At 44.3% G+C, this 27,917-nt stretch overlaps 1 protein-coding gene and 1 non-coding gene across 2 annotated transcripts; both read left to right on the top strand.

The window, feature by feature from the left end:
* Positions 1–214: 214 nt before the first annotated feature.
* Positions 215–287, top strand: Trnak-uuu (transfer RNA lysine (anticodon UUU)). Its single transcript has one exon. It is a non-coding gene; the product is annotated as a tRNA-Lys (tRNA).
* Positions 288–7,465: 7,178 nt separating this feature from the next.
* On the top strand, positions 7,466–27,446 carry LOC119397523 (prefoldin subunit 1). The gene is made up of 4 exons (XM_037664951.2): positions 7,466–7,562; positions 7,740–7,906; positions 17,740–17,824; positions 27,057–27,446. Exons 1-4 carry the CDS (start codon positions 7,527–7,529, stop codon positions 27,141–27,143), a joined length of 375 nt encoding a protein of 124 aa, XP_037520879.1. The 5' UTR covers positions 7,466–7,526; the 3' UTR covers positions 27,144–27,446.
* The last annotated feature ends 471 nt before the right edge of the window (positions 27,447–27,917 follow it).

The raw sequence follows: 27,917 nt of genomic DNA on the forward strand, positions 1-27,917 counted from the left end.
TAATAATAATAATAATAATAATAATAATGATAATAACCATTCAAATATTCCTGTGTACCATTCGTAGCTATCGTGCGAAGCAGCGTCGACGAATTGACACAAGGTGTACGAAAAGTCCTGCCTAAATTTCGTACTGGAAAAACACGCACAACCATTTTTCATTTTTTTTTCTCGTGTTTTTATTTCTCACGGTATAGCGCCGCCGGTTGTCGCTGCCCGGGTAGCTCAGTCGGTAGAGCGTTAGGCTTTTAACCTAACGGTCCAGGGTTCGAGCCCCTGCTCGGGCGGGGTTTTTTTTTTTTTTTCGTTTGCTATCTCTTTTTCATTTTCTTACCCATTGTCGGATACAACTTCAGAAGTCCGCGGCATTTCCTCCTCAAAGGCCGGCATTCCCAAACAATCACATAAAATCGGCCACGGTCATTAAAGCGAAAAGTATACAATCACTGCATACTGCCAGTTCAAACTTGTGGGGCTGAAGCATTGAGAACAACAAAGCAATTGAAGAAAAAGTTGAGGACCACGCAGCGTGGAATGGAACGCAAAATGAGAATCACATCCGTTCCACACCCGGCCTCCCAAGCCTAAACACAAGGGGGGTCAGGATTCCCCTGACCCCCCCCCCCCCTCCCCCATTTACACCACTGCTTTCGTGGTTTCAACTTTCAACCTCATTCTTCTAGTACAATCTAGAAACACGGACGTAACACCCCAGAAATTTAATTAGTGAATGAAAAAACAAAACACGTGGTCTTCAGCAGCACCACAGACTCTCATAAAAAGTTACAGAATATAAAAAGTAGTTTGGCATTTTTTCTCCCGACATGAGAGGGGCCCTATCATAATCAGTCTACTGCTGGACGAGGGCCCCTCTCAATGATCTCCAACTAACCCTCTCTTGCACGAGCTAATTATATTTTATGCTGCAAATTTCCCAATTTCATCACCCCACATGACTCTCTGCCGTCCTCGGCTGCGTTTCCCATCCCCTGGTATCCCTCGATATCCACTTCGTTGTTCTAACTGACCATCGGTTATCGGCCCTACGCATTACATGACCCACCCAGGTCCATTTTTTTTTTTTTACCTTGGTCAGAAAACGCTGCCGATCGGTAGTCGAGGGTCCTGAGAACGTGTGAGCCAAACGTTATAGCACAGCACGCATGTGCTATAAGGCCTGGAATATACAATTAATTTTCAAATTCAGCTAGAAATCACTCGCTCTTCTCCCGACAAATTATGCCACAAACCCAAATAACCTAAACCCAAAGTCCACGGCCATTGGCTGATTTGAGCATCATGAGCTGCATAGTCGCGCCCGCCGCGGGATGACGCGACATGCCCGCGCGCTCGCTCGCGATCGCACTGAAAGTGAGCCGCGCGTTCGAAGAAAAAAAAAAAAAGAAAGCGCTCAAAGTCATGACGGGCGCTAACGATTCCCCTCCCCTTTCGCGTAGCTTGCAACGCTCTCGGTGGTACGAAAGGAGAGCGAAAGCGATTAAAGCGTGCGACTAATCCCTGTAACTACGCTCGTAATTCTAAATATTTTTGCGGCAGTCGATTCGTCAGGCAATACTCTCCTTCGATGAAGCCATTCGATGATTGCTTGGAAATGTGCTGCAGGGCCCCTTGAATGTGAATAAGAATATCGGCTACCCTTGCATGTTTCCTGACCCGTTCTGCTTTCTTCGTATATGTTACATAGTCCTTAATCGTATATGCTACATAGTCCTTAACTTATTCTTGTGTTCCTTTGTTATCCTCCTAGTTTCTGCCCCAGTTTCGGCACTATCAAGCATCGAGACCAGTTTGTGACATGCGTATCTGGAGTGGTATATGAAGTTCCCTTATCGTGTGGTTACAGATATATCGGCCAGGCTGGTATAGGTGTCTGAACGAAAGGCTAGAACACTGGAGGAAGGTAGGGAACTACCGCGACGGAATCTTCTGTACATTGTAAGGAGTGCGGGATCAAGGAAAATAAGCCTTGTAAGAGACTGTTAAATTTGTGCAGGGTAGTAGCCATAACTAAGAGCCAAGGTGTCAGGGAGATAAGTAAAAATGATTTTATTTGAAAGGTGGGTCAGTCTTGCGTGATCAGCGCACCTCCCATTTTTCTGTCACCTAAAGAAACAAAGTTTCTGAACATGCTCACCGGATGTCAGCATTTAGGTCTTGTGGCGCCATGAAGTAAAGCGTTCATATTACGCAATTTGGTAAATGAACGATCAGTTGGAAACAAGCGCTTGTGTTGCCATCACCTCCCTCTGTCCTTTCTTTCTGCCTGCTTAACAGTGTTCTGCCATATGATAGTACTGGTAGAATGCAATGATTGTATACTTTCCGCTTTAGCGACAACCGGCTAAGCTGCCGGCCCATCCTTCGGTAAATTTCCTTGACATGAGAAAGCTCCCTTGTTAGTAACTGACCTAGATTTACATACTCTGTACGAATTACCGCGGGTTTGCCGGGTTTACCGCGAGGTCTAGAGTAAGGAGGAAAGGCTGATAACAGGGGAAAAAACAAAAACAAAGCACGCATCGTGTTTCTCACCGCTGGGTAGGTGACGTTGTAATTCGATGCTGGGCTTTTAAGAGCTATTACTCATAATCGCCTTAAGTGACCCACCCGTTTTCCAGTCATCGCTATTGGCTCGCTTTTAGTAAACGACGCGGTTATGTAACCTGCGATGGTGCACCGATATACATGTAATAGGAGTTCTTGAGCCACTGTACCCTTGTAACGCTGTGCTCTACATGTTTTGTCCTCCCTTCTATATAGCTTTGAGGTCGATCTGTATTGTTCATAAAAGTTTGGCAGCATGCTATATTATTTGCAACACTTGAAGACGAAAGCCTGCTAATGCACTGTTTTTTTTTTTTTGCTCTTTCCTTTTCTTTTCTTTGTAACATCTCTTTTCTATCGTCCTTTACCCCCCTTACCTCTATACCCAGCACAGCGTAACCAGCCGGCCTGAGAACTGGCTAACCTTCCTGTCCTTCCGTCTGTTTCTCCCTGTACAATCGGGGACCATATTTCTTGCAAGACATGACGAGTCGCAGTGTGGGAGACACGCATTAAATTACCCTGACTTTCTCAGTCAATCGCTTTGAATATATTTGAATGCTGTTTGGTTAAACACGTTTCCGATTAATGCACTGTCGTTTTTACCCTCATCTCTACGGTGTGCCTTTATGGGCCCCTAGGTTAAACAACCACGTAAACTATATACAACTTTTATGTTTTCTTGCCTGACCCAGACAAAGAAACAAGCGATGAGACCCACGCTTCTTTCTTCATTTTTTTCCCTTTTTTTGGAGGCTTCTTAGTGCTGTTTAAAGCCTTACAACTCCTCAACGTTCACGAGTGGCTTCGCGCGCTGGTTAGTCCTGGTCCTTCGCTGCGGCAATTTCCGCCTTCCGCAGTAAGCACTGGAAATACCGGACGCGCTGAAGAAGAACGTGATTAATTTAGACCCCTCATCCGGAGCTTCAGAGGTACAACGAGGAGCTGTCTTAATATGTCCTATCTCGATGTCGTCCTGAGGTGCGGTGGTTGTTTATCATCCGCTGCACGCTGTTCGCGTCGAATCGGCCAGTCACACCTCGAGGGATCGGGGCTGGATTCTGGACTTTTTAAATATTTCCTTTAATTTACATGCAGTGTATTGACAATCCTACAGCATATGTGGGGTGTCCGGATCGACCCACATTTTTCGCATGCGGGTAGTCATACTGCGATGTATGTAAAGTCTTGGTAGTGAGCATGTGCGTGCCTGTCTGCACAGCGTCTTTGGCGGCTGTGCCGGAAGTGTATTGTGTTCCGCGTTCCATTCACTTAATGTTTGCTACTTATTTTGTTTAGGTTGTTTCAATTCCCTTGGTATTACTCAGGACCTGAAGGCCGTTAGCCGAGAATGCTGAATGCTTACTCATTAATCAGAGTATTTACGTGGGCTCACGGGCATGGGCGGAGGGTTTTCATTTTACCGGAGGGGGCGGGGGCCCGACTTGCTCTTCCACATTTCTCTCTCACTCTCCCTATATATATATATATATATATATATATTATATATATATATATATATATATATATATATATATATATATATATATATTATATATATATATATATATATATATGGCATCAATTTCTTGTTTCGTTCAGTTATAACCATTTGATTGGCCTCCTGATTTTTATTATTCTACAATAAACAACTTTTATGTTAATTATCGTATATTCCATGTTCATTAATTTTTAATTGGCAGTGTTATGGCAAAACCTGCTATCCCTCAGGTGGCGCAGACTGTCCTCGTTGTGTTAAATTTATATTTAAAGGAGCACTGACATCAAATTTACGCATGTCAAGATTTTTGCATCCACGAGTAGTTATCTACCCCCTAGTAGCGATTCGCGACTGAAAATGCAACTGAGGGACGAATAGCTATTTGTTTTATTGATTTATATCACCGGTATCTAGCACGATTCAAAACGGCCGGCAAGCCCGCCATTTCTTAGCGCTGGCAGCGCTCCCTCGCAGTCAATTCCAGACCACGCCCCAGTTTACCACTTGTCCACAGAAAGGAGTGACGTGAGGATCAGCTGCTCAGCTAACATTTCGTCTGCTAGGCGCGCGCGTTCAGTCATGCCGCCACCAGCATCGCCGTCGTCGCCGTCAAAAGTATCGACTAGTGCTGAAGACGGCATTCTGGAACTTAGAATCACCGCGATACGCGACGTCGCGAATCATTTTCGCTTCGACCCTTTGCAAAACAGCGATTCAAAAATGGAAGCTGTTCCAAGCAGCAACGAGGAGGTGCCCGGGGACGCACGCTTGGGCCATACTCGCTGGTGTGTCTCAATTAGCTATATGAGAGAATTTTAGCGTGCACAGCATTCCGGTATACGCAAAGGGGTCTGTGGAATATCGGCATAGCGAATGCACACCAGCGGAGAAATAGAATACGATAGGTTTCTACAATAACAATTCTGTGCTTGCCAGGTTCTTCTTTGCACCGCCAGATGGCCCCACCTATCCGGCCTCTCACGGTTACGGCTGCAGTAACCCGGTATTACGCTAGCGCAAGGAAGTCCACGGATGAACTAACATTCACTAATAACGCTACATACGTGTTACTTGTTAGCGATGATATTTATGTATAGGCTGCTCCACTTCGATAGCTTGTGGTCGTGTTGGCGTGTACCGTACGTGTAATGAAACGCCACGCACTTTCCGCTTTTTCCGCGCCTCGACGAGCAGGTACGTACTGCGCAGCGGTTCCTCGACATGCTGGCACGCAGTCGCTCCGATTGATCGCACTCGCGCTGAGGAACACACGACAAATCAGTCGATACGACACGATGAATCGCAGGCACGGATCGGGACAGCGAGGAGAGCCACTGGCTGGGAGTGAGAGCCGGTGAGAGCGTCGCCTGTCGTCGGCGGTGTCGGCAGCACAATAAATACACTCAGTTCGTCGACGTCATTGTTACTAGCGTATCGTCACTCAGGATGGTATGATCGGAATGAATCACACTTGTTACGTAGCACTAGTGTCGATGTCGCAGCGTGATCAATCTTCCGTTGAGCTTTTGTACGCTGTTTGCCCTCGAAATAAAATTACTTCCACGCGACGGACGCCATTCAAATTTGGCCAAGGAGACCTATGCATACCGAGCAATCGAATGAAGGGCCCATCTCGACTTTGAAATTTGATGTCAGTGCTCCTTTAATCCCGAGGGTTCAACAACCATGCGCTATTGCTGGGATCGCGCCCACTTTTTTTTTTCTTTTTGGCCAGGGACGAACAAAACTTTTGGACCAATTCGCGAAATAACGTTTTAAAAACGGTTAATTACCTCATTTAATAAAAATTTCGGGCCAGTTGTTTGTTTGTAAAGTACATTTGGAGGCCGTCACATTTCATTGCAACATTTTTGGCTGCAATTGCCGGCGTCGCAATTCAGCAAATCGTGTAAGTTGCATATATGTCTTACTGATAATAAAAAATGCAGTTTGTGCAGCGGGCCTTTTCGTGATGGGGGCCAAAAATGTAGTGTAAAAGAGGGGGGTGGGCGGGGGGGAGTCGATGTGCAAGGCTGTAGTTGTTCCTCCTGATGCGGGACCGTGCACAAGCCTCTGCCTGGAGCCCTCACATGTAACCTATAAGGAATAGCGCTTTATGGTGGCAAGAATGGCCATGCAGCCACCCTAATAGTACGATCTCTAGAATAATGTTCTATAGGGCCTGAGAACTTGAGCAGGTGATTGATGAGGCTGACCGCACGGTTGCATAGCAAGAAATTTATTCGCGTCGCGGTAAATGTTCTAACAGCAGAGTAACAGCTAGCTAAGGAGGACTTCCCGATTTCGTCCTGAGTCGTACTCTGGCGCTGTCTACACTGACTTAGAGGAGGTGCGGGGGGGGGGGGGGGGGGGGAGGAGACCTTTCGGACATCACAAAATGCTATTTGATCGATTTTTGCAGGTATCCTTTCTAGCTGTGCAAATGCAAGGCTTCTTAAAGCAGAAATTTCACCGTAATTGAGGTGTTTGACTCTAGTCACGGTGAACGACAAAAACGACATGTTTTCGTTCCCGGGAAAGCGACAAAGGCAGTCTCAACTCTCATTTGAACATTTCGAACGCAGAGCGCGCGCGCAGGATCGAGCAATTTGAAAGTGCTCAATATGTCGCAAAGCTTGATTGTGTTTGACCAACATTGATGCCAAGTGTGTCTTTACAACGAACTGATTATATAAATAATGCAACTTAATTGTAACTTAAGCAAAAGCGAAATTTTTATTTTTGTCTTAGTAGAAAGGAGGACCGTCGGGAGTTTAATTTCAGTGCGTTTTACCAGGGAGAAGTCATGCTTTTCGCGCTTCTCCCTTGACACATTCGTCGTCAAAGTTTTGCTATCGCTGGTACAGGTTATTGGGCGCGGCGCATAATTGGCAGTTTTTGAATAGGGGCCCCAATTTCGTTTTGGGGCCCCAAAGAAATAGCGTCGAGGCCACTGCGCACGCACGAGACCCAAACAGCGTTTGGGTTTTGCGTTGGGGGCGCTATTTCTCTAATTTAGCGGGAGCCCCAAAGCCTGCCCCAAAAGCTTTGCGTCAAACAAACATGACGGCACCCACTGAAGCGACGGCTCTTGGCCAAAACTAGAGTGACCTAGAATAGGGGGAGAGTCCAACCCAAAGCGAGCACACGCAAAGGGTTTTGGGGCCCATTCGAAAACTCCCTAATAACGTAAGAATGAGAAACGAACCAGATCGTCACAAAATGAGACGTTTGAGTGATACATTCTGCCCTTTAGCTGCTCTGGTTGCTCTGTTTTCTGAAATCACCACTGTATAAAATAAATGAAATATCACGGGGAAAAGTGCGGTCAAAATTTTGGGTAGCATCACGCGGTACACGCCGCACCGCACACAGGCAGCATACCCTAGCAGACAACAACGCCACCCGAGACAGCGGCTCGGCTGACCTTCGGAAGCTGATCGCGAAGAGCATCAACAAAATGGCAGCCGGACCAGTGGACATGGAGCTCAAAAAGGTAAAGCAAAACGTGTTTATTACTAAAGATTCTACTTGATCTTGGGACCTGAGGCTATTTGGTAGCGCAGAATTGTTCCACGAAGCGTCGGAGTCCAGCAGAGTTCGCACAAGTTCTGACAATTTATTGCTTGTATCCAGTTTGCCGGAACCATGTGTCATTCGCTGTCATTCGCAGGCGTTTCAAGAGCTTCAAATGAAAATGATTGACACAACGAGGCGTCTACGGCAAGCTGACGTGCAGATCGAGACCCTCAAGAAAGCAGTCAAGTACGCCTATTGTACGGGCGAAGTGATCTCCGAGGCTCCACCCGACACAAAAATGTATCAGTCTGTCGGAAGAATGTAGGTGTGCCGTTTCATTCAGATATTTTGCACGTGTTGGTTCTACGCCAATGTCATTATTTATGAACCGTACACTTGCTGCGTACTGTTCAGTAATCACCGTTGTTGCGTTCTTTCGGCGGCGAGGAATAGAGAGGCGTGGTGCAGATTATAGTAAAAGGAATTAGCAAATAACATTTTATTTTTTTTTCTTTCGAAATACTGGGCGCAGCAGATAACGGGATTGTTACACGAAGAAGGCGCGGGTGAAAAAGTCCCTATAGCTAAGTATAAACTGGACAGTTGCGAAAACGGAGTTGTGCTTATCCCCTCAGATGAAGCATCTTGTGTAATCTGGCGCGCACAGCGTAGGTGAGAACATCTGATTAGGGGTGATCGATATTTCTTAATTTCGGCGTGAAATCACTCTTAAATTTGGACTGGTAGCAAGGTAGCGGCTGTTGCCTTGGTTTCATTCTCTGGTCTTATGTCTCCTAGCCTGGGCACTGCATAGGTGACGCGTTCTAAGAGCACTTAGGTATTCATTCATAGGCCGGTTTGTTTGTTCCGTGGCAGGATTGCTGTGTGGTGCTGAAAACGATACGGACTAAAAGAGTGACAAGCATGACACTTATTCTTGTGTACTCTATGGTCATGTCTTTTTCTGCTTCACATTCACCTTTCATTATGCCACTGCACGTCAGTTTCTTGCACCAAGATAATGTGGATGTGACCCCTCCTCCTACTATAAAACAAAAAGAAATCTCATGGCTAGTGTTTCTGCACGCCCTGTATATATAACTTGCAACTACGTCACACTGCGGAACTGTGTGGTACGACCTCTGAATGCGCCGCCATCACCGAGCACATGGCAGCAGATGACACCGAGTCAAGCTGTGCGGCTCTCGCATTTCCTGTCAACACCAACATCGCAGTGGCGATTTGTGCGATATTTGGCTGCCGCACAAGAAGTGTAAATCACATGAAAAAGGACCAGACGCGGGAATGTACCATTTGGTGGTACATTCCTGTGTCTGGAAACCATGAACCAGTGAGACCACATGAAAGAGCTGTCCGACAAGCGGAGCATACGGCTTGCGCGCATAACTAGGAATGACCTCAAGACACTGAGCAATGTTCGTGTATGCGGGCGTCAATTCGTAACAGGCAAGTTATGTTTCCAAATTTCCCTACGTTTTTGCTCAGTGTATCACCACGGAGTTGATTTCTCGGTGCGCTATGCGTGAGGTGAATTTTTGTCCAAACGTGAAGCACCGAATTCAACACAATGAATGCGCGTTGCTTTTCGGGAGACCCACTATGCTCTCCGATGAAACGAACCCCGACTGGGCTCCAAACATGTTATTGGGTCGCGGTTGTATGCAGTATTCAGCAACGAAATTTGCATGCTTTGAGCGCTGCAAAATGCGGGCGGCGAAGAGCACCACTATAGGTGACTCGTGCGAAGTTGTTTGACACCTTACGGACATCATGGACTCGGACACTGCAGACATGGAGGATCCGAGTTTCCCAGTCAACATTGCAGGCTGCAGTTTTACTGACGTAAGGTTTGTTATGGCCCAAACACGGTTGTAATGCCCCGTCCGTACGTAATATAATTGTGTGAGTCTAGGGGCTTATAGACCTTCATTTTGTCCAGTGAAACATAATTTGTCAATAACACCAGATAATTTATAATGTCGACATGGGTAACCGTCGGCAGCAGGCTTTCATCTGCTGCGGCTTGTGCACCAACCGGTAGCTCATATAGGGATCCACGCCGTCGCACAGGGCCATTTTTTCTTTGTATCTGGCCCGCATTGGGCCCACATGTTCGTCAAAGTATGCCAGACAATATCCTCAACGATCCTCCTTCGTCATAAGCGCAAGGCAAACGATCCGCCGCACGAATGTAAACACGGCGCGGTCACTGATATGTATGTGCTCCGTTGGCTCGGTGATGGCGGACGCAAGACAGGAACTGACAGCACATGCAAGTTACGTATGCATAGCATGCATGAGTAACACAATGCATGAGAGTGGCCTTTTATTTTTACCATTTTACTCACCATGGTGGCTAGCGACTATGGTGTTGCACTGCTGAGTAGAGCACTGCACGGGCCGATTTTTCCGGCCCGGCCCAAAAACGCCATACTCCGGCCCGCCCGAGCCCGGCCCGGTGTTCCTAAATGTGGCCCGTACCCGGCCCGGGCCCGAAAGGCTTGGGCCCGGCCCGTTTCAGCTAGTTATGCCTTGAGCATAAAGGAGGCACTGTCCAACCTTCCGTTATTGTGAAGATACCTGCCGACAAGATATTTTCTAGAGATTGTTTTAGGAACTTCTTTCAGTGTCACAAATTTCACCGGTACTATGTACACTTTCGGTGAATTACGCGCGTAACACTCTTGCGAAATGATTGCAGGGCAATATAAAATATAATTGGAGACATAGCTGGCTCTTTCATGTACGCACGCAGTGCTAACCACGCAATCTCATTTTTGCATTTCAAAGAACAACTACAAAATATAATACCTGCATAAAGTGGAGAAAAAAGCATGGCAGACATTTTTACATCAACTGCAAACGAGCTAGGGCAGTTGAGTAAAAGTAGCAAGTCTCCTGCAAACCTCATCTATTGCACAATGCAATGGGGAAAAAAACGTGCTCTGTCTGCTTCTGGGAGGAATACGCCAGGCTGGGCAGCGTTACATAAATTAAAGCTGTCGTGTTGACTCCTCGGCAGGCAACTGCACCCAACCTACACTACGTTTTCGTATTCAAAACAACAAGGTTCTTTGTCCCACCCTTCTTCCCCGAGTCACCGTCACCGCCACTCGGGAAAACGAGTGTCTCTATGGTCTGGAGCATCGCCACTAGTAATGGGAAAATCAACAACGGCGTTTGCCCTGGGATAAGAGTCGCTCCGCATCTTGCACTGAAAATGCACGAAAAACAGCTCCTGAGATATTAATGACTCACAAGTCGCGTTGGCCAGTCTACGGGCATGCGAGCGTAGCTGCATACTCGAATTGTTTCCCTAGATACAAACGCGCACATCTTATACACACTAATCTAGGCAGTTTACTGTTGTTTTCCTTACACGGTACCCAAGAACGTCTTTCACTCACTATAATGGCGGAAACTTATATTGGGCGTTTCTTGAAATCCCATGTAGCATACCGATGGAGCAAAATTGTAGACGTCTTGTACTGTGCAATTTCTATGCACGCCAATGCAGTCCAGGTGGTTTAAATTACCCGGAGCCCTCAACGACGGCGTCTCATATAGCCTGGGTCGCTTCGGGAAGTTAAACCCCACAAAACAACAAAAAGAAAGCTACACAACGTACACACGCAATAATACCTATACGTATGAGTCCCGGGCCTAATACGGGCCTGGCTCAGGCCCGACCCGAGCCCGAAGACCAAGGGCCCGAGCCCGGCCCGGGCCCGATCCAAGAACCCCTTACCCGGCCCGCGGGCCGGGCCCGGGCTTTCGGGCCGGCCCGGGCCCGTGCAGTGCTCTACTGCTGAGTACGAGGGCAGATTCAATTCCTGGCCGTTGTGTCTGCATTTTCATGGTGGTGAAATGCAAAAAAAACCTATGTACTTGCATGTATTTTCATGTTAAAAAGCCTAGGTGGTAAAAATTAATCCCCCACTATGGCATGCCTCATAATCATATTTTGGTTTTGCACTGAAAAACCGCTGAATTTAATTTTAATTGAGACTAACACATAACAGCAGTGGCAGCATATTCAGGGGAATGAGGTGGTTGGTCAGTTAAACCTATTGGTGGTTTCCTGTTTTGGTGACGCTGTTGGCCCTGTTTTGCTCATTCACCATCGTCCTCTGTTCGAACAACAACAAAGAAATGCTACCCTGATGTGGGGTGATTTGTCGGGCACCCAGATTAACTCTGCACCTTTGACTACACTCTCACATGTTTTAGCAATTTGAGTCCTTGCTCCCTGAAGTCATCCTCTGCACATTATTGATAAAGTTGCACTGTTTACGAGCATGCAGTGCAACCAGTCACTGCTTCAAATTTCTCTGGAGAGCATCAGTAAGGAGTATGCATCACCTAAAGGAACATGGGTAGCATTAGATGTGTTTGAAAGAATGCATGTTTAAAGGGACACTAAAGAGAAACAATGAATTGGTTTAGATTGATAAAATGTGCTCGGAGAACTGTTGTGTAGTTTATTTCACCACCATAGGTGTATTATTAGAGGAGAAAACCAAGTTCAAAGTTTCATTTTTAAATTTCGCGCCGAACTTTGTAATTCGTGACATAAAAGACTTCAAAGAGCATTTAAAGGGACACTAAAGAGCAAAAAGATTTTTCTCGCATTAGTAAAGTAGTCTTCCACGATACCAAAAACGCCACGCTTGCTGCGAGAAGACGCTTAATATGCGAGGAAACGTGCAAAAAGAAAATACAGGTGGCGACGCCACCTTGGAATTCTCGCACCATTTGCCGTGACGTCACATATTTTTGACGGCGCCTGCTTTGGCCTACGTACTTCCTAATCGGTCAAATCGAAGTACATCGTCCTCTGAGGGGGCCAGAGACTTGACATAACGAGTTTGTGGAAATTTTGTCGAGCCACTGGCGCCAAAATACGTAAAATGCTCATTGAAATATTTTACGTCATGAATTACAAAGTTCGGCGCGAAATTTAAAAATGAAACTTTGAACTTTGTTTTCTCCTCTAATAATAAAGCTATGTTGGTGAAATAAACTACACAAGAGTTCTCCGAGCACACTATATCAATCTAAACCAATTCATTGTTTCTCTTTAGTGTCCCTTTAACGTATTTTGGCGCCACTGGCTCGACGAAATTTCCACAAACTCGTTATGTCAAGTCTCTGGCCCCTTCAGAGGACAATGTACTTCGATTTAACCGATAAGGAACAATGTAGGCCCAAGCAGGCGCCGTCAAAAATATGTGACGTCACGGCAAATGGCGCGGGAATTCCAAGGTGGCGTCGCCACCTGTATTTTCTTTTTGCGCATTTTCTCGCTTATTAAGCGTCTTCGCGCAGAAAGCGTGGTGTTTTTGGTATCGTGGAAGACTACTTTACTAATGCAAGAAAAATCGTTTTGCTTTTTAGTGTCCCTTTAAGGGTGCCTGTCTAGGACTGCCTTCATTCTCTCTTCCAGGAAAAAGTAGCTCACATATACAGCCAGGCTAAAGGTAGCTGTTTTAACTTCTGGCAGTGCCTTTCAGATCCAAAGCAGTCTAACATTGGATGCTGCAATTGATCACTTAAAGATAAACAAGTCTTAACTCTTGCACGAATAATTGTTTTTAAAACTGACGCAGTTCATGCTTACTATGATGTGACACAATGCTAAAAGGCTTATCTGATGGCACAGATTGCTTTTTGTACTGGACTAATGTCCAAGAAGTCTGGTGTTTTGTCAGCCTTGTGATACCACACACCTACTAGGAATAAGAAGTGGTACGAAAGCTAGATACAAAAGTTTATGTGCGTTACTTGAATGATTCACTTGTGTGTTCATTGTTTTAAATGGTGTGCTGCTGTACGATTGGTTCATCATCATCAGTACAGTAAGTGCACTTGTGACAGGTGCTCTTGCAGCAGTTGTGAATGTGCACATGCATTGCCCTCTTTCTTTGCTGTATTGTATGGCCTTTGTACTTATGAGTGTTCGGCAGTCACTTTTGGTAATGTGTTCACATACAGAGTGCCTAATGACTTGACAGAGCAGTTTATTGTATACGATATCTTGCAAATTACAGGGACTCGCCAATGCCTCAGAAACATTCCACACCTTTCATTAAAGGCATGAAATGTTCGGTGTAATTAACGAAATCTCATGAGTCTTTTCTTACAAAATGTTTTGAGTTCATATAGCATGAATGAAGGTATTTTAATTGTGCTCAAAGCTGTGCCATTGTGCCACTATTGAATGATGGTCATGGTTCTTTGTTATTGTTGTGTTGAGCTTTACTATTGGCAGGGCCTCCAGGCCATCTGGAGTGTTTGTTCTCTGTGCCAGTCATCACTCAGAGGATGTAGCATAGGATCAGTGTTATCATTCTCTGCCCTCCAGTGGTGCCACTGCCCTGATCAATAATGGGATTTCTCTGCTTTTTCTTGGAGCACTGCCAAATCAGGATGCCCAAAGAAGGCCACGCACTGTCCCTTGTTTTCAAAAGGTGGTGGAAGGCACATGAAAAGCTACATGCATTTTTTAAAGTTGGAAAAGTTACTGTCTGGTCTTATAAACAATATTGTGAGCTTCCTGTCCTGTCTTAAGATAGTATATTAAGTTCACATGATCATGACAGTGTTGTTTAGAGATTAACCAGGTTTATTCATTGTCACGTTGTCCAATTTGTTAAAGAGCCCCTCGCCAGGCCACATAACAAATTTTAGTTATTCACTGGAAGTTTTTACATGCCCAAGTGTTCAATCGCAAGAATTTTTCAAATTAGTTCATTATAAGTAAAGATAAACAATATTTTGAAGCAGTGCAAAATTATAGTTTAAGGAGGCGAGCTTCACATCTTTGCCACTTGCCATATCTAGCCTTCACAAGCCAAATTCTTTCCCAGCATTCTCTCATATTGGAGCAGGAGAATCACGTGACGCATACGCGTCAGTGCGTGAGCATTATGGGCAATGTCACATCATCGACAACTACGTAGATGCACTCGGTGTCGTATGTCATACCCTGCAACTTGGAGTGCGGCACCCGCGAGAAGGGCAGACGACGTTAAGTTTGAAATTTGAGCTTATTCCGTGGTGCATAGCGATTTAACTCTTGGTAGGCACGATTGTGAGTGCCATCATTGTGCTTGTCAGCTCAAAAAGGCCAGACCTGATGAGGGGCCCTTTAAATACTTTTCAGCCTGCCGAGTCTGAGCTTGTTTTTCACACGCTTTGAATCAATCAGTAACTTATGTTTTTTCATTGAAGGGTCATAGTATTATTGATGTGACAGTGAAGACGATCTTGCACTTCTTTTATTTGCTTGCAAAAATTTGAACCTAGGTTGCCTACACTACATTTTTTGGGTGTTATGCTTGCTTAGAAGCACATTTTTCTGAAAAGCTTTAGTTGAAAATAAGCCTTTGTGTGCTTCTTGCAATGGCAATGACAAAGTATTCCAGCCACTTGAAAGAGAAAACATGGTGATATTTATTTGTGCTATTGGAGCCATGCAGTGCCTTTGGCTTGGGTCACTAGCTAACAAGCATCACTAAAAATTGAGGTGGATGAGTAGACGCTTGTGTGCAAAGTGCTTGTCATGTGGTACTTTTTATTGAGCAAAGTTAGCTGAGTGCGAGCAGGAGGCCTGCATTGGAGACACACGTTGTTTCTCGCTGCGAAGCTTGAGGTGAAATTCAATGACACCCATGTACTTAAATGTTGTTGCATGCTAAAGAACCCCAGGGAGTCAAAATTAATCTGGGGTGCTCTACTATGGTGTGCCTCATAATTGTTTCCTGGTTTTGGCACGTAAAACCCCCGAATTTAATTTTAGATTTTGTGCATGTCAAAAGAAGATTGCTAGTTCACAAACTGTTTCATTCTAGCTCATGCAGATGCAGACTCTCCCTTATGCATATCTCTGTGTAAGGGCTTATTGCATGGCCTCAAAATTGCTTCATTGCAAAGATTTGAAGCACGTCTAGAGTTCAGATCGTGTATTAAATAAAACCAGACAGATTGGGCTGAGACGGAGTTCCTCATGAAGTCATTGATATGTGTGCTGCTGCTGCAACTTGATTATCCTCCTAATATCTTTCTCTTAAAGAACCCCTGACACTGAAATTTTTGTTTGTGACCTTTTTATTGCAATTTGTAGCTTTGTGTCTGGTAATTCCGAAATTGAATCATAAATGCCCTATTGTAGTCGTAAAAGCATCGTATAATTAATGCTAGTATTGTTAATTGTGACCAATTTTAGCGTCACTTTGAAACGCCCACCTAAAATCAACTAGAGCCCCACAGTGGGGGAGTGCCTAAGATCACGTGCGCTTAAGCTTTAATGACGTTGAAAGCGCAGTTTTCATATCGGGGCCCCGTGCGCGGTAAAGAATGTGACAATGTGGGAGCTTCGGTATGAGTTAAGCCTGTTAAGCATTCGCTAGATCCTCAAGAGTTTGTCCCCTCAGTGAAAAGAAAAGCATTCCTGATTTGAGCAGCCAAAACCACCTTGAGAGTAGACCGACAACAGAGCGAGAGGGGTGAGGAAACAATAGCCCTTGTCAGGATCCAGTCATGGTATTGTGTGCACCCTGCAAATCTTCTGTGACATTGACAATACCCGCCTGACTCGCGTAACGTCACACGGGGCCCGGTCTACGTCATACCAGTGGCAATGTCACAAGATGCTGCCAACTCAGATGAGCATTTACGCTTACTTTTAACCAAATTAAAATATCGTAACCCTTTGAGACGCTATGTATACAATTGCGTAGACCACTTGTTTCTGCTATTTGTATCGACTAGGGGCTAAGAAAGAGCAAGATACGTTGAGCTTTGGATGAATTGAACCTCCTGCATAGTAAATTTGTCTTTATTTAACTTCATTTTGCAGCGCACTGTTGCATATGATCACTCTGCTGAAGGCACTACCATATTCGACGAGTCGTTCGACGTGCCGCTTCCCGCGACCCACGTCAAAACTATAATTTTCCTTTGCTCAACATGGACATAACCGAAAACGAGTTTGCACTAAATTTCTAGCCTGAGATTTCAATCTACTTACGCAAAAACACAGCATGAATGACCTCAGAATAAATAGATATTTAATTACAAAATAATCAGAAATGATTACTATAACACACATAAATTAACGTATTACATTATTTTTGTTGCAATATAATATCGAGTGCCTTGAAATAACATTGTGTTGATTTGATGCATTTACAGGCAGTTCTTCATAGGTGGCGTGTGAAAGGGTTAATGGCAACGTTCGCCTCTAATAATCGGTTAGAAGTGCCCACGTATACAGGACAGTCAAACAACACAAACATCTTGAGGTTTCAATTTTGGTGTCAGGGGTCCTTTAAGCATCACAGAGGCAAGTGTGGTGGTAATGCACTTTCTGGGAACATGTTTTTAATATGGAATGAAGCATGATTTCTCTGAATGGCAGAACAGTCTTCCGCCTGCGGTGCTTGATTTCTGTGCGTGCATCCTTCAGACAACATTTCCATGCTCACTAAGGACGTGCTTTTCTTCATTTTTACTTGTCTTGTAATTTATTAAGGAACTGCACAAAAAGCAGATTTCAGTATAATGAAGGGGGATCATCATGTGGGCCTTTGTGCTACTTGTCCATTTCTTGAGAGCCGGCAGTTGTCCTGCTGCCAAATGCTTATGAAGGAGTGTCAACTGTGTTATTGACAGGGGGGTATAAACAGTTTTTGGCAGTGCTAATGTAGTCACAAGCTGTTTTCTCTTATTGTGAGTTTTAAACATGCAATATTAGTCTCCCGTGCATCAACAGAATGTTGTGTTATCTACATTGTCTAACATAGTCACATACATTCAAAATAGGAACCCACTTTATCGTCCCTGTAAAATTTAATGGATCCTGGTGAGAAAACAGGTAGCAGCACCCTGACTTTGTATGTGTTCTTTTTTTTTTCTTAAAAATTTGCTGGAATAACTCTTAAAAGGTGGTTTGGGCATTGAAGTTTGTGGTCACAAAGTAGTAGTCAAGAATTGGTAATTTAATTACCAGTAGGTTGTCTCATATACATGACGATAAGTTATGTATTGTCTTTTTTAAAAGTGCCTGTCATTGAACATCATTTATCTTATGTGTGCTTCACTTTCTTTTCTGTTGCCATTCATGATTGCAGGTTTCTTGGTTCTGATTTTGCGGAAGTGATGAAGACTTTGGATGATAAGATAAATACTTGCAATGAGAAGATAAAGAGCCTCGAGGTAAGTAAAATCAAGTCTGTCTCATAACTCACAGGGCTTTATTGAAAAAACGAAAACATGCCGTGGTGGCTCAGTCGCTATGGCACTGTGGTGTCAAGCGCGATGTTGTGGGTGTCGTACCTGGCCTTGGCTGCATTTCAATGGAGACAAAATGTGGAAGCACTCATGTACATTTGGTGCACTTTAAATAACCCCAAGTTGGGGTCACTTGGTATCTGTCTTAACTAACAGTGCAGTTTCAAGGTTTCAAACACAAAATTTCATTTTTGAAACAAATGCATCAATCTTTGTCTTGTGTTGCCTTAGGGTTAGCTTAAGCTGAAATGTATCAGCTCTTCAAGGAAGTTTGTATGACGTCATGTTTGCAAACCTTGGTAGTAAGTAGGTGAGTATGAATGCCAAATAACAGCACTTCGAATTTATTTAAAAAGCAACAAAACTGAAAATCAATTATCAGTTCAAAGGGCGACTTTTTTATGTGTGTGTTACCATGTTAGGATGACGGATATTTGAAATTGTATAGATTCCTCGGTCACACATGGGGTGGCTCAGTTTGCTTAATAACTTCGAAGTGAGCTAGAATTTAATCAAGAAACAATATACAGTATAATACCTCGTTAACTAGTAAAAACCAGAAAATATTTCGAGATAAGCAGATTTTCGAGATAAGCAAAGTTGCGCAAATTCCATTGAGAAGTCCACTTCTATCTAAAAACGTTATCACTACTGACCAGTTTCTTAACAGGAGCGCCTAACTGGCTCTTTGTAAACGTTTTAAAGAAAAATAATGACATGCCAGAGCTCTCAACCAGCTGTGTGTTTCGGCACTGCCTTTTTATTTAGTGCAGAAAGACCGAGTAAGGCTGGTCTTCTTTGCATTAACACTTGCACCTAGCAAAGCTTTTTCGTGTTGCTTAACACATCGCATGTGGTGAACATCCACGCCACTGCACTCAACTTCATTTCGCATCAAGCGAAGCATGTTCCTTCTTTCGGCTGATGTCGTCACCCCTTGAGTAGCTCCGTTTTGACGTCCGGAAACGTCGAGCCTCGAATCCATTTCTTTGATTAGGGCTACCTTTCTTTGCAGCATCAGTGACTTGCTTTGCTTTGGTGGCGTTATCCTCACCACATCGTACAGCCGATGAAAAAATCCGCGCGATGTGCCTTGCATAAATAAAATTTCGAAATCGCATCTCTGACGGTAAACAAAATGACGTCTACGACCCATGCTATTTTGCAGGGCCTGCATCTGTGCACTTCTGTGGCGTCACATGACGTGACACAGGGTTGCTTGACAAAGTTGTTATGCCGCTAGGTTTCGACTTCACTTTTGGGAAGTGTCCACTTCGTTGTAAGCCCACGGCTGGCGCTTGTTGTGATCGGCGCCGCCGATGTACGAGCGCACGTGGGTTACAGCGTCGCCTGCGCTTTGTTAGCTCGTCATTTTTGCGACTGTTCTTGACCAGGCGTAGCGTCTTGTACGAAGACGCGTGCATGATGTACGAAGCGTAACGAGGGCGAACAGATTCACAGTGCGGTATGCCGACTTGATTTGCGCCGGGCTGCAAGAGCGGCTACCGCAACGACGACTCTGCTTCACGACACTTCTTCGCACCTGCAAAAGACCCTACGCCATTCAAGCTTTGCATGGCAAAGATAGAAAGCTTACTGTGAAATGCAAGGTCTGTGACGTTCATTTTGAGAGTGACGACATAAATAAAGCACTACCGTCGTGTTGTTGCGGGACAAGAAGTTTTGATCCCACGTGGAAAGTGGGAACTCGGGCCAGGTGCCGTGCCGCGCTTGTTCCCAGAACTTCCACCCCACATTTCAAAGCCAAAATTTTCGGGTTTTAGGCGCAAATCCCCCCCAAAACGCACGGCGTCCCGCGAAAGCCCAGTGCCCAATTTGGAGGAGCCGCCAGAAATAGAACAGCAAAACGAAAGGCAGGCGATTGCATATATACGCTACCGAGAATGAGAGTTGAATCACACTGACATTCGATCAGTTGTCAGCTGTCGCTATGCAGTGGATTTTCGAGAGATTTTACGACGAGGTATTGAACAAGATGTGCGGAATATTTTACACTCGCCGGCTCGGGAACGGGCTGCTCAGCGCAGAAATTTGACACGGTACACATAGAAAAGACGAGGACCAGCGCTGGTCCTCGTCTTTTCTATATGTACCGTGTCAAAATTTTTGCGCTGAGCAGTTTAATAATGGAATACCAACTAGCCCAATCCCACACTTTGCTTCGGGAAGGGAGACTTACTTGTGCAAAAGATAATTGTAGTTGACGAGCAGTTTAAGTGCGTAGTGAACGGCTACAGCACGAAACGCAAACGGCTGTCGTACAGTGTAAAGTGCTGCGGGCATGGAACATCTGCTCGGTGAAGTTGAAAAACTGAAGTTGAATACTGACGACACTTCTAGCGACAGAGTACGCGCGAATAACTGCTCGGTGCTCACATCGCGGCCGATCTGTTCGAATTGTTTAAGGCAGCGTAGAAGGATGCGACGTAGAAAGATGAGACACCGAAAATACAACTATCCGCTGAAAAAATGGTTCAGAGAAGACATCTATCCGATGTAATCGCACACTGAGATTTCATTTACCGAGTTCTCGTAAAATTTTCCGATTTTGGGTCAGTATCCCTTTAACCGTCGCGAAAACGTGTCTTGTAAACATTGCAAAGCATTCGTGATGTTTTTCGAGAAAGTTTTATTGAATAAATTGTAGAAACATTAGTACTGTTTTTCTAGAACGTTGTTGTATATCGGGTAAGTACGCTCCTTTGTGCACTATGAAGGCTTTTACAAATGTGTTAGGTTGTTCTTGGTCTAGATAAGACGGCAGCGGCTAAAATTGTGGTAGTAATAAAAATTACTCTGAAAAACCTCATTCTCTTAGAAACACCTATGCTTTTAAGTTAAGCGCAATGTAGATAGCTCAAATATTGTCAAAGGGTCGTGACGTCGACGAAGGCAGCAGTCAGCAGGTCCGAGATGAAAGTCTTTATTTGGCCGAACTTGTGGCCGGGAAACTGAAAGTCAAACTACAGCAATACACTGAGAGCGGCGAACAGAGCGTCGACCGTCGATCAAACGACAAGCAGTCAAGCGCGTCGGCTTTTATACAGGCGCTATCGAACTTTCCAGCGACATCGCTGGTGGCGGCGTTATCTCTCGACAAAGATGGAACATTCGCGTGCAGCGCGCAATCTTACCAAAACGATCTATTACAATCGCGAAGCTTCTAGAACACTGCTTCGCGGACAGCGTCGGGCGTTGATAACCGTCCTTGCTGGTCAAACTCGAATACATCAAAATAAAACAAGTGGGCGTGGCATTATAGACCGAACATCGATTCTTAACCAATCAAAGAACGCACGCGGCAGCCTCGCGCGAACTTTGTGAAACGTATGACATTTTGCCGATAGTATTTTGTGAAACGGTTCGGCGCCAAAGTTGTTGTTCCACTCTCAGTCAAGATTTTGAGATAACTGAAAGTGGGCATGGAAATACTTCGAGATAAAAGGATATAAATACATTGCACCTATGGGAAATGTTCGGTACCGCGGAAAATTTCGACTTAGCCAATTTTTCGAGATATGCGAGTTCGAGTTAACGAGGTATTACTGTATCAAAACTCAAACAAAACACAGTCGCTTGGAGAGCCACTTCATGTTGGTGTATTCTAAACCATGAACACGAATAGCAACAGCAGCTGCATGCTCGTCCAAGCACACATTCTAATATGTTTTTGAGAACCTCAAACCCTCCATCAAGCCCAGATGTACAAGGGGCAGTCAAAAAAACTTCCTGGAATTGCTTTGCTGATGCCAAACGAGCGATAAGATAGCGTGCACACACTTGGGTAGAGGGCTGGTAATGTTTGTGTGGGCAGAGCAGGTTTGGGCAGGTTTCATTGCGCAGGTGCGTCACTGTGCCGTGTGATGTGGATGCGAGCGGTGGGCAGTCATCACAATGTTGCAGTTTGAACAGCATGCAAACATCAAGATCATGTGCAAATTGGGAAAATCAGCTTTAGAGATGCTATAGGCCCTGAAGGAAGTGCACGGTGATAATACGCTATAGAATACCACGGTCGACGACTGGTTTGCACCGCTTCAGGAAGGGCAGGAGGCATTAAAGGACAGTGAGTGCAGCAGGAGACTTTCGACATCCCGAAACGATGAAATGATTGCCAAAGTGGAACAACTGATTCGCCGTGTTCGAAGAATGACAATAGAGGAGTTAAAGCAAGAAGTGGGTATCTCACACGGATCAATTCATGCCATTTTACGCAACGATTTGAAGATCAGACATGCCAGTGTGAAGTTTGTTCTAAGGCAGTTGGACATGGATAAGATGGAATGTTGCATGGCAGTTGCTGGTGGGCTGTTTGAGACGTGTGCGCAAGACCCGACGTTGCTCCAACAGATTGTCTTTGGTGATGAGTCTTGGGTGTTCGCCCATGACCCAGCGATGTAACAGCAGTGATAAGAGTGGCACACACCAACGTCTCTCAAACCAAAAAAAAAAAATAAAAATCACCCGTCATCAGATCCAAAGTTACAGTGACACTCATTGCATTCTTTGACATCGATAGTTTGGTGCGCCATGGGTTTGTACCGTCTGCTGGACAGTCTCTTGCTGGCCATTTCTATGTGCAAGTTTTGCAGAGGGTGCATGGTGCGGTTTGAATGATGCGACGGGACATAAGGCAAGCCAAGTGGTGTCTGCACCACGATAATGCGCCAAGCCACACACAGCTTGTTGTGCAGCATTTCCTCACAGAGAATAACATTCCGGTCATCCCTCAATGGCTACACTCTCTGGGTTTGATTCCAAGAACTTTGGCTGTTCCCTACTCTGAAAATCGGCCTCAAGGGGACATGTTTTGTACCTATGGAGGACATCAAAATGAATGCGACTGCTAACTTCGACAGATCCCGACAGAAGACTTCTACTGCTGCTTGCAACATAGGCAGGAGCGGTGGAGCAAGTATGTGTGCGCACAAGGGTCCTACTTCAAAGGTAATTAGGTAAGCATTGCCACAATTCGCTGAACCACCATTCCAGGAACTTTCTGACTGCTCCTCGTATAATGCTTAAAGGGGCCCTGCAACACTTTTCCAAGTAATCATTGAATAACTTCACTGTCGAAGTTTTCCCTCACAAATCGACTTCTGCAAAAATATTTAGAATCCATCAAGTACAAGCGTAGTTCAGGGATTTGTCACACGCTCAAAACGCTTTTTCACTCCTTTTGTCCCAGCGAGGACACTGAAAGCTGTGCAGCAGGGGATGACAAGGGGTACATCTGTACATCCACACGTGTCATGACCTTGAGCACATTTTTTCCTTGTTTTCTTTGAACGCGCGGCTCACTTTCAGTGTAATTCTGTAGTGTAGTTCTTGCACTGTAGAGTGTGGCAGGGATGTCGCGGCACACCGTGGCGGCCGTGGTAACTATGCACCTCACAATGCTCAAATCAGCCAATGGCTGTGTCCATGTGCTTTTGGGTATGTGATGCAGTTGATTTTTGGAATATGGTATCATTTGTCAAGAGAAGAGTGAGCGATTTGTAGCTGACTGAAATTTAATTGCAAATTTCGGGCCGTGTGTTGCACTGTATAATGTCTGGCTCACATGTTCGCAAGAGTCTCGACTACCAATCGGCAGCATTTTCTGACCATTTTTAAAAAGGGTTTTGGGGGGGCCCCTTTAAGAAAACAAAAGTTGTTCAACATAGTGTGCTATTTCATTAAGAGGTCTGTGTGCTATAGAGGGACCTAGAAGCCAACATGCATACAAGTTGCATGCTGCAGTGGTTAGTGACTGTGGCATTGCACTGCTTAGCATAAGGCCGCTGGTACGTATTCTGGCTTGGACAGCCGCTTTTCGATGGGGGGCAGTGTGCAAAAATGCTTGTATTATATCATGCTTTGGGTGCACATTAAAGGCTAAAATTAATTCGGGGCCCTCAACTAACACTGTTTCGATAACTCAATGTGCATTTCTGGGACATTAAAGCACGCAGTTTAATTTACAGTCAAGCCCACTTGCAACGACTATCATGGCGATGCAGGATGCATTCATTATAGTAGAGTGTTTGTAATAAATGGACAATCAAAAATATGTTAACGAGATGGCAAGAACATTTGTTGCTTTCCAAAGAAGATGGTAAGCTGGCTTTGCTTCGTCAGGGTTGAGCCAGTTATCGCTGTTTTCGATTGTTGAAATAAGCAAAGGGCTCGTCACCGAGAGCTTTGCTGCAGGCCAACGCTTCAAGGCAGTGTATTCGACTGCTGTTAATGAACTTGTAGGTGATGATGCTACTGGTTTCACAGTCTCCTCACTTTCCAATCCTACAAGTTCGATTTTTGTTGAAATTTCCACTGCTTTCCTTTTGGCAATTGATGATGATGGGTCTGGCTTATGCTGTACACATACACATCTGAGAAAAACTGCAGCAATGTGCAGGATTTTAAGAGTAATGAAGGGTAAAAAAGCAGAAATCTGACACATGACATTGAATTGAATTTGATTTATTTATTTTTTGCACAATCTTAGCAAGCGCTGAGTGGGCACTCGATGTCACTTTCATATGGCGTGATGCTGTGCAGAAAAGCCAATATCTGGCATGGACAGCGCTTGTTATTATCGACTTTTTTGGTGGAGCACAGTTTTCAATGTTTCATTTTTGCAGAGCACATTATCTTGAATCTCATGCACTGCTTAGAAGCACGTTTAACAGTGGGGATGCAAGGAGAGTGGTGCCTTCTGTGTTCATACTACATGAGCTTGAAGCCACAATACCATAAAATTCCGAGCAACAGTGCGATTTTTTTCACACAGGGACAAACAGCGCTTGTCTGTGTTGTTTCCTTTACCATTGTCCCCATGTGAAAAAATTGCTCTGTTTCCTTTTCAATGTGCAAAACTAACTAAGCCCACAGCCTCACATTTCTCAAGCCCAGAGTTGCATGGACGCGATGCGTGATCATAGTGCGTGCAGGGCGGGAGGGGGAGGGACACTTTTCTGGAACGGCTTTGAAAATTGAAATTAGCAGTGAGATTGGAGGGTGTGCTTGCTCGGAATTTTACGGTATGTTTATTCTTTAACAGGCAGCTATAGGCTACATTATAATTATGACCATCATGCTTTCTTCATTCGTTTCGTAATAACCGAGCATTCATTATATCTGCAATCATTATAAGTGGGCTCGATTGTACATGCTCAGGCTTGATGTCATCACTTATTGATTGTGCAGAACAGAGGTGCACTCACTGGCATTACTTGGTAGGCACATCGTTGTCTGCTCATGAAGGTGATGTCAGCAAACACAGTGGGGCCAGTTAAAAGCCATAAATTTGTAGGTGCTAATTGGGAGCACATTAGGCAGTCTATAAATATTTTCACCGATACTTAATTTTTCAGTCTAACCATTTGGTGTAGATGGTCGGTGTGCCAAGAAAGAGAGAGAGAAAGAACTTTACTTGGCTCCTGTTCAAATCCTTTGACCTCGAAAAATGGCCAGAGTTGCCCTTGGCCAAATATGTTAATGCTTGTAAGTTTCACATTTGAAAACCAGCTACTGCAGAAGGTCAGGTGTCTTATGGCCTTGTTAGGTCATGACAACATAGTCAGCTCCTATTATCTTTAGCACTTAAGAGTGTCATGTATGCTATTGTTCACTCCAAAAAGACAAAACTAAATGTGTATAGAGCATTGTGTACTGTTTAGTTTTCTTCAGAGGCCGGGAAGGAATATCCATCGATAGAATGTGTACTTAATGGTCGTCTTTCCTAGCATTGGAAAATTTGCTTTGTTCACCCCCCCACCCCGGTCCAAGAAAACCAAGGGGGCGTTGTTTTGATGGCAGGCAGGGGCTACGTATTAATGTAAATCTGCAAGACAGATAAAAGGGGGGTGCTGTGCATTGTGGGGCTTCTTTTGTGCACATACTAGCAGTCTTTAGAGCAGCTTGACCCCAACTTATGCATTCATCTTGGTAGGAAGCGCACAACTCTTGACAAGACATGAAAGACGAGCGAGGACTCGAAAGACAAGCGCTTAACTTCAACTAAGCGTTCAACTGAGCGCCCCCCTATATATTCTGATGTTTTGCAATAAAAGCTTAGTTGGAGTTAAGCGCTTGTGTCTTTCGTGTCCTTGCTCGTCTTTCGTGTCTTGTAAGAGTTGTGCGCTTCCTACCAAGATGGATCCATGCCAACTTGCCCGACATAATTGTTTATTAAGTTATGCATTCAGAAAAGTACCGACACTTATACCGACAGGGACCATGAGCTACAGAAAAGTTGTCTCCAGCCATTCACTGGCTACAGATCTTTGCAGCATATTCAAGGAAACAGATAATGCACAATCAGCGTGCAAATCACATTATATCGTAGCATTTGCTATTTGCGTGTTCTCAAGGGTCTGCATTAAAGGAAAAAAATTGTTTCAAGTTACACGTTCTAGTAGAACTCGTTGTTGGGCTAGTTGGTGCATTGCATCAAGGAATTATACCAGCCGAAAACAGACGAACACAGGAAACGGTGAAGGAGACAGCCATCTAGCCGCTTTCCTGTCTCCTTCACCGTTTCCTGTGTTCGTCTGTTTTCGGCTGGTATAATTCCTTCAAGTTACACACTGACTGTTTCATTTTAGAATGGCTTCGAATTTGTTGTAAGAGCATACAGTATTTTCTATGTCTTTCACTTGCTGTACAACAAGGGAAAAAAAAAAGATTGGTGATTTACTTCACGAGCACAACTGCAAGGAAAAAAAGATTCGGTGAAGTTGGTTAATCTCTGGGACTCATTAAATTGGGTGTTTCTTCCTCAATTTTATTTTCCATCAATGGATGGCAAGAGCAGCACATTGGTGGGAGAATTAAGCAAGATTGATGTCTTATGTGTATTTGTAGGCTCTTTGACTTCCTTTTTCTTCGGTGTATGTGCTCACTAAAGCAATAATTGAATTGAGCTAGTGGCTCACACTCAGCGTTTGAGTTGGTGGTGCAAAAGCTGGAATGAAGGACTTACTACAGTGGCGGTGCCTGCGTTGCTGTGTTTCGTTTTCGTCTTAGCGTCGTCAATTCTTACTTTTCTCTGCAATTCTCGTTTATTTACCTGTATACTTCTGTGTTTCTTGTTCTACTCAGCAAAAGTTCTTGAAATTGATTTAGTGAAATGGCTATTATTTTCTGGTTTCAGAGCAACAAGGCCTACTTGGAAAAGAGCCTCAAGGAATCTGAGAACAACCTTAGGGAAATGATTGTCCAAAAGCAAAGCATGCATTGACATGCAAAGTTTAGGTACTTAACATGTGACTAATTATTTATGCAAATGTTATGAAAATGTTTCCCACATCAAGGATCATTCTAAGCCATTTGCACCAAAAGTGATGCTGTAAAATACGTGCACTAGTACTGGGAGACCTTATTTCCATGACCTGCCTGTTGGGAAGTCATTTTTTAGCTTATCTGGGAAATACTTTGAGCTTTTCACTGCAGTTACATTGTTTTGTGCAAAGCAACCAGGAAGTCATTTTGTACACTGTGAATTTGCCTTGATTTTCTAAAATAAAAAATTTGAAACTGAAGTACTTCAATACTCACCAGGTATTTTTATACCATAATGCTATCCTGCATCATTAATTTTGTGGTTTTGTAGCCAATAGTTTCCTTTGGTAAGATTTAACCTGTCAGCATAATTCAACTTTGTGACATTCGCACTTCTGGAAGTGATTATTGTATTATTAACTCAATTCAAAGCATCAATAGTTCCCCTAAAGAAGTTTTATGAATAACAACAAAGACTAGACAAATAAAAGAACACATATTGGAGGAACTACTGATAGCATAAATGATTCGATTATTATCTGGCAGTGGCACCTCAGTTTTTACCATGCTACTTAGAGCTAGCACTCGGACCAACATAAGAACTGTCTTTTGGTTTTGTGGTTGGGTCTTGAAATTGGCATTCAGTGGCAGTCAAGCACTGTCTCCCTCCGTAACTAAGAAATCACTCAGCTGCCTTATATTAACACGAAAGTGTTTTATGCCGGGGTCCACC

The sequence above is a fragment of the Rhipicephalus sanguineus genome, chromosome 1 (assembly GCF_013339695.2).
Source record: "Rhipicephalus sanguineus isolate Rsan-2018 chromosome 1, BIME_Rsan_1.4, whole genome shotgun sequence".
Classification (NCBI taxonomy): domain Eukaryota; kingdom Metazoa; phylum Arthropoda; class Arachnida; order Ixodida; family Ixodidae; genus Rhipicephalus; species Rhipicephalus sanguineus.

What these genes read in the sequence shown, in the direction of transcription:
- LOC119397523 (XM_037664951.2), top strand. Translation starts at nt 7,527, where the DNA reads ATGGCAGCCGGACCAGTGGACATGGAGCTCAAAAAG. An exon ending in TGGACATGGAGCTCAAAAAG is followed by an intron (nt 7,563 to 7,739) that starts GTAAAGCAAAAC and finishes TGTCATTCGCAG; the next exon opens with GCGTTTCAAGAGCTTCAAAT. An exon ending in TATCAGTCTGTCGGAAGAAT is followed by an intron (nt 7,907 to 17,739) that starts GTAGGTGTGCCG and finishes TCATGATTGCAG; the next exon opens with GTTTCTTGGTTCTGATTTTG.